The 6788-nt window shown below is 36.4% G+C and overlaps 1 protein-coding gene across 1 annotated transcript; it reads left to right on the top strand.

Annotated features, from left to right (window-relative positions):
* The first annotated feature begins 2305 nt into the window (after positions 1-2305).
* On the top strand, positions 2306-3286 carry LOC125408134 (olfactory receptor 10AG1-like). Its single transcript, XM_048446256.3, has one exon. The coding sequence runs from the start codon at positions 2306-2308 to the stop codon at positions 3284-3286; it is 981 nt and encodes a 326-aa protein (XP_048302213.3).
* The last annotated feature ends 3502 nt before the right edge of the window (positions 3287-6788 follow it).

The raw sequence follows: 6788 nt of genomic DNA, 5'->3' as shown, positions 1-6788 counted from the left end.
TTTGGGGTCTGGGTGGTTGAGAACGATAGAGTAGTCTCAGCCAAAGCAGTTCAAGCAGTAAGAAAAAAATCCTGATCCCACAGCCAGTGGCTCCACAGTCTGCCCCACGCATACAACCGTCATCCACATTCAGAGGGCCTAGGTTTGTTGTATACTGGTTAGCTTGCTGTCAGACCTGATTTGGTGAGCTTACATAAGTTCAGGTAAGCTATTTCAGTAGGTATTCCCATCATGGTCTGTGACTGCAAATAGCAGACCAAGAGGTGAGTGTTCAGGTACCCATTGTTTTCCTGTGCTGTACAACTCTGTTTTATAATTTTTCCTGGAGGCATGGAGAACCTCCTAATGACAACGAAGGCACCTAGCTGGACACTCGACTCCCTAGGCCCTTGGTACCAGATCAAATCCCTGCTTCCTTCCCCCACCTGCCACAGCTACTCTAGCCTAGCCAGCAGGAAAGCTTCTTGCAAATAGTCTACTCCAAAACCCCCACCTTATAGATCAGACCATGCAAACTACAAGTCTCACCCAGCCCCCAAACCCTCCAATTTAAAGGGACCTCAGCAGAACTCTCAAGCCCAGGCTGAGACTGCACATAGTAGACTGGAGGTGAGTGATCACCCACCCAGCCGGACAGTTCCACTCTCTAGGTCTGCAGTACTGTCTTTGTCTTTAATGGGTGGAATCATACACAGTCTTTCACAACCACGAAGAATTCTTGATTTCTGGAGATATGAACACTGATCTTCAAGGTGGCAAGCTGAAAGTTGAAAGCTGCAAGCATATCCATGACTCCATCTTTCTACGCACACAGCATGACAACATGTGGATTTCACAATAAAAGGCTTAATACTTCTTTAGAATAAGAATTAAGGAAAAACTTGAAATAAATCTATGGATTTAAAGACTTTGTACAGATAAAAATGGAGGAAAGGTGATATGCAAACACAAAAACAGAAAAAAGTTTGTAATAATATCTCATTTTTAAGAACAAGGTACAAAGATACAATTTCTGGACAGTGTGCCAATATTTGTAATGCTTGCATCTAAAAATCTGCTGAAACATAGCTGAATATAATAAAATAAATTGATGTAATGGGTTTATTTTTTTGAGAAAGTAATTTTATTAAATTATAAAAGTTTCCATTTCTGCCCCTCCTCCCAACACCCTTCCACTCCCCCCAATCCCTCTCCTCCTCCCTCTCCATCCCTAAGAACAGTCAGGGTTTCCTGCCCTGTGGGAAGTTCAAGTTCCTCCCCTCTCCCTCCAGGTCCAGGAAGGTGAGTATCCAAACAGACTGGATCCAAAAAATCCAGTATATGCAGAGGAAACAAGTTCCAGTGTCATTGTCAATGGCTTTTCAGAAAGACTCCAGGCCAGCCACATTCAGAGAATCTGGCAACATTTAGAGAATCTGGTTGGATCACGTGCTCGTTCAGTCCCAGTCCAACTGGCCTTGGTGAACTCTCATTAGATCAGTCCCCTTGTATCAGTGGGTGATCGCACCCCTCGCAGTCCTGATTTCCTTTTTCATTTTCTTCCTCCTTCTGCTCCTCATTTGGACCTTGGGGGGCTCCGTCCAGTGCTCCAATGTGGGTCTCCATCTGTATCGCCATCCATCGTTGGATGAAGGTTCCCTCTGGTCTTGCCTTCTTTGCTCACGTTCTCTTTCCTTCTGCTTCTCGTTTGGACCTAGGGAGTTAAGTCCAGTGTTCCAATGTGGGTCTCTGTCTCTATCTCCATCCATCACCAGATGAAGTTCTATGGTGATAAACAAAATATTCATCAGTATGGTTATAGGCCAAGGCCGGTTCAGGCACCCTCTCCTCTGTCCAGAGAACAATATGGGGATCTCTCCTTGGACCTGGGATACCATTTATAGTCAAGTCTCTTGTAAACCCTAAAATGACTCCTTTAGTTGAGATATATTCTTCCCTGATCCCATATCCATCCTTCCTCCCTCCCCCCATCCCAGTCCCCCGAGCTTTCCCCATTCCTCCCCTACTCCCTTCTCTCTAATCTTCTCCTGTTCCAACAACCCTCCCACCCCTCCATGCACCCGAGGTTACCTGGGACTCTTGTCTATTTCCAATCTCCAGGAGGATAGCTACATGATTTTCTTCAGGGTAATGGGTTTATTTTAACCATATACCAATTCATTTTTGATATTAAAATTCTCATGCTGTAGTTAATAAACAAAATGGTGATAAATGTCTTTGTAATAAAACATATGAAAATATGTATTTATCTCATTCAGCCAACATAAGAAACTTGTGAACTTGAAAAAGCAAATGCTTGGAACATATGGAAATTGTTTTATCTGCAGATGAAGAGCAAATTAAGACAGAAATTTCAAATATTACAATTACAGAATTTATTCTCTTAGGATTTTCAGATGTTCCCCATCTCCAGTGGATGCTTTTTGGGATATTTTTACTCATGTATTTGACTATTCTGATATGCAACAGCACTATAATGCTAATAACAAGAACTGATCCTGCTCTGCAGACCCCTATGTACTTTTTTCTTAGCAACTTCTCTTTTGTGGAAATCTGCTACGTAACAGTCACCATCCCGAGGATGCTCATGGATCTTTGTACACTGAAAGGAACTATTCCCTTGCTTTCCTGTGCTTTACAACTCTGTTTTGTCATTATGCTTGGAGGGATGGAGTTCCTTCTCCTGACAGTCATGGCCTATGACCGTTATGTGGCCATTTGCAATCCTCTGCACTACCCCTTGGTCATGAACAATAAAGTCTGTGTGCAGCTTGTGGCTGCTTGCTGGATCAGTATCATTCCAGTTGTGATTGGGCAAACTTATCAGATTTTCTCTTTGCCTTATTGTGGATCTAACAAAATTAATCACTATTTTTGTGACATCCCTCCTATACTTAAGCTTGCTTGTGGAGACACATTTGTGAATAATTTGGCAATCTATGTAGCTTCGGTGGTGTTTATCATGGTTCCATTTCTCTTGATCCTTGTCTCCTATGGCAAGATTATCTGCAATATTCTAAAACTTTCATCAGCTGGAGGAAGGTCTAAAGCCTTCTCCACCTGCTCATCCCATCTTATAGTTGTAGTTTTATTCTATGGGACAGCTACAATAACATATGCACAACCAAAATCAAATCGATCAGAAGGCACGGGAAAGCTGCTGTCTCTATTTTATACCATTTTGATTCCACTATTGAATCCTATCATATATACATTGAGAAATAAGGATATCATGGTAGCACTGAGAAAATTACAAACTAAGTTATCAACATATGGGAACTCTTAAAATTGCAGAAATAGTTTCTTTATATGTTTTGCACAATTGTGCACCACAGTAGACTTATTAACTTTATTTCTGCAATATCTAATTATAAAAGTTAATGCTGCATCTCATGTGTAGTGAACTGTTTTGGGTGAACTTTAATTAAGGGGGCCTACAGAAATCCAGAAAATAAAACAAATTTGATTTCAGAAGTCAACATTTTTACAAATTTAGTAAGGGATAATTAACTTCCATGCCTGAGAAAATTTTTGCAGTTTAATATTCTTGGAGAGAGAAAGTTAGTTTTCCTTAGAGATGTATTGACCCCTGGTGATTCTATCTAGAATACAGTGGATGATCCTTTACCCAGGAGCACAAATTTGACTGCGTGGAAAAAACAAGATAAAGATTACTAAGTTGGGAACAAAATAGATATAGATATTGAAGACATTAGGGGACTGGTTAAGTATGAATGTGATCAAAATACATTGTATAAAATTCTCAAATATTTATGTAAAATGATTTTCATGTATACATTTGTGCTGTGTATATCACTCATTTGCAATATACTTCTCAAATTATTATGTAATAAAAATAGTCAATAAAAGACAATGTGCTCATGAAAGAAATTAAAATTGGTAAATTTATTGTGGCAATAATCACCATTTTATATAAAATACAAAGTTTTAAACCTAAGAGTAGAGTTATAATAGGTAGAAACAACCATGACATATATCAAGTGCCCAATGTGAAGACACTTAGTTCTTTGCACACTTAAAAAAATAATAACAATTCCAAAATAGTACAAAAGGGTTGTTCTTCTAATAAAACTTCCCTTTTTGTAGACTATTCATATTAATTTCGATAAACTTGTCAAATTAAGGTGTAACATGATGATGTGTGTGCAATGTTACCACTTCATCTCCAGGAAGATTAAGACAGAAGGATCAAAAAGTCAAGAACAGGCTTGAAACTACATTGTGAGTTAATGACCAGACTAATATAAAGGAAATATTGTCTCAAAAGTTAAATAAATAAAAGATAGATATGTAAGTCCACTATAATTTAGCAGCTCTCCTTGAACCCAAATATTTTTGCTTTATACATATTATTTAAACAGAATTTCTAAAGATCATGTGCTAACACAGAAGAAATGTTGACTCAAAGCTTATTATACTATGTCCAGAAGTTTTATTTGAGTCTATTGTGTATAATCATATATTATGGAAGTGCATATAGAGGTATTAGAAAGGATTCAGAAAGATCTAAATGTATACAGTGCATTGGTGATATTCAATATACCATAAGGAAATACTGTTTCAACAATTAGATCAGAGGGACTTAAAATAAATTGCACTTTCTAATATATTGATAATACATTATGGAAGTGGAACAAAAATCAGTTAATGCATATTTGAATCAGAAAGTGTTTAGTATAGAAATATTTTGAACTATAGCCTTAGAAAACCAAAAGAAGGTTATTCTTGCTTCCCTCATGGGTAGCCCAAGCCATATCCTTTCTTCCCTGTACTCTTCCAGATGCCTCAGAATTTTCTAGCTCAGATGTAATACCCCATCCTCCCATGAAAAAATCCTGAAAGGTGAACAAAACCTGCATCCAAACAATTTTCAAATTGAAGTTTCATTTCAAACTGAAAAACATGTAAACAAATATGGTTATATAAACAGAGTTTGTGATATTAGTATGAATACATAATTCTTGAAACAACAAAACTGAAATCAGAGTGGAAGAGTGGCAGGCAGAGAGGCAGACACAGTGGTTGTGACAGCATACCCAGAACCTGTGCAAGACCAAACCAGACCAAACAAACAAGGAAAGCACACACATGTAAGTAATGTTAGCATCTGGGTAAGAAAGAGTCATTTTTCCCCTATAGTGTAGGCCCTGGTAAGTCAACAAAGTTTTGATCTAAGATCAGACTCCCAAGACCATTTGGTACTGCAATAATTTCTCTTTGTGGGGGATTTAAAAAAAAAAACAAGCCAGGACACCTAGTAGGTAGAAAGAGAATGGGGGGTATATCTGGTGCAAAGTGACATGGTGAAGATGACCAAAACATGATTTATAAATCTGGGAACTCATAAAATATATTTAAAAGGAAGATAGGTAGTAAAGAGCACAGAACTTTGCACACAGGATCGAATCCAGTCTTACTGATTCTAGACAAGAAGTGACACTGCTAGCAATCTAATCTACTCTCCAGTACTAGAACATACTGCCACAAAAATAAAATAACAAAATAATTCATAAGGTTAGAAAACATGAATTGGACTCTTTAAATCAAAAATATATTGAATAACTTAATACAAAAAAATGTCCTAAGTAGGAAAGGAGTATAATTGCTTATATTAAACATGTATAATCAAACAACTAAGCTTAATTAAGGGAACATATTCACGGACGGTGGAAGCTGAAACTTAAATTCAAGACAGTTACAACTGTATACAAAAGTGTGGGAACATGGGTGTTAGTGATGAAAATAGTAAGACCATATTAGAAAACATTGTGACTGTTTTCTAAATTTGTAAACATGTATAAAAATGTAAAGAAGAAGATAAATATAGGATGAAGGTAAAATTTGTTCATGTAAACATGCTTATAACATATAAAGCTTAGAAGAATCAGAAACTGATCAGAGATTAATTGCTAAAAAAGTCACATAATATGTATCCAATGGAATTATATTCTTCAATGATTATTGATGAATTAATGAGAAATATTGCTAACATGAGTCTTAAATTCTTTTTCTCAAAGAGTATTTCTACACACTACATATTGAACTGTCAAGAACTTAAATTATTCTGAAGCAAGGGATTCTACTATTGAGTCAAGACATGGAATCTCCAGTGATTGTATCAATCATATCCTTAGGAAATTTCCTATTAGGTAACATATAGCCACCAAAACCCCTTAAAATCCAGAGAAGGAATAGAAAATAGGAAATGTTACACTTAACCAACCTAGAAAAAAAACAAAGAAAACAAAACCCAGATATCAGCACCTGGAACTATAATCTTCCAAATCTCAGGAAATATGTCTCAAATAAAGACCAGTAACTCTCACACATTAGGCCCTGAATATCCCAATTAGGATGAAGCACAAGAAAAACACCTTAAAATTGCCTATGTAAATATCATAGAGGTTCTAAAACAGGAAATATACAAATTATTTAAAAAATCTAGGAAAACGAAAAACAGTGGAAAGAAATGAATTAAGCTGTGGAAGAGCTGAAAAGGATAATGGGATTAATAAAGAAAAAATCAACTAAAAAATCAAGGAATTGTGGAGATAAAAATTTAGTAATGCTAACAATATCTACAGAGACAGGCTTCACTAACAGACTACATTAAATGGAATACCTAATATAAGGTATTGTAGATATGAAAGAAGAAAGAGAAACACATATCAAAGAAAATCTCAGCTCTAAAAAAACTTATGACATAAAACATGAAACATTAAGACCAATTCTAAAAATAATAGGAATAGAGAAAAAAGAAAAAATTA

Source organism: Myodes glareolus, chromosome 3, assembly GCF_982192425.1.
Source record: "Myodes glareolus chromosome 3, mMyoGla1.1, whole genome shotgun sequence".
NCBI classification, from domain to species: Eukaryota; Metazoa; Chordata; class Mammalia; order Rodentia; family Cricetidae; genus Myodes; species Myodes glareolus.
The sequence above is the reverse complement of the archived record's forward strand: the minus strand, read 5'-3'. Positions and strand labels throughout refer to the sequence as shown.

What these genes read in the sequence shown, in the direction of transcription:
- LOC125408134 (XM_048446256.3), top strand. Translation starts at nt 2,306, where the DNA reads ATGGAAATTGTTTTATCTGCAGATGAAGAGCAAATTAAGACAGAAATT.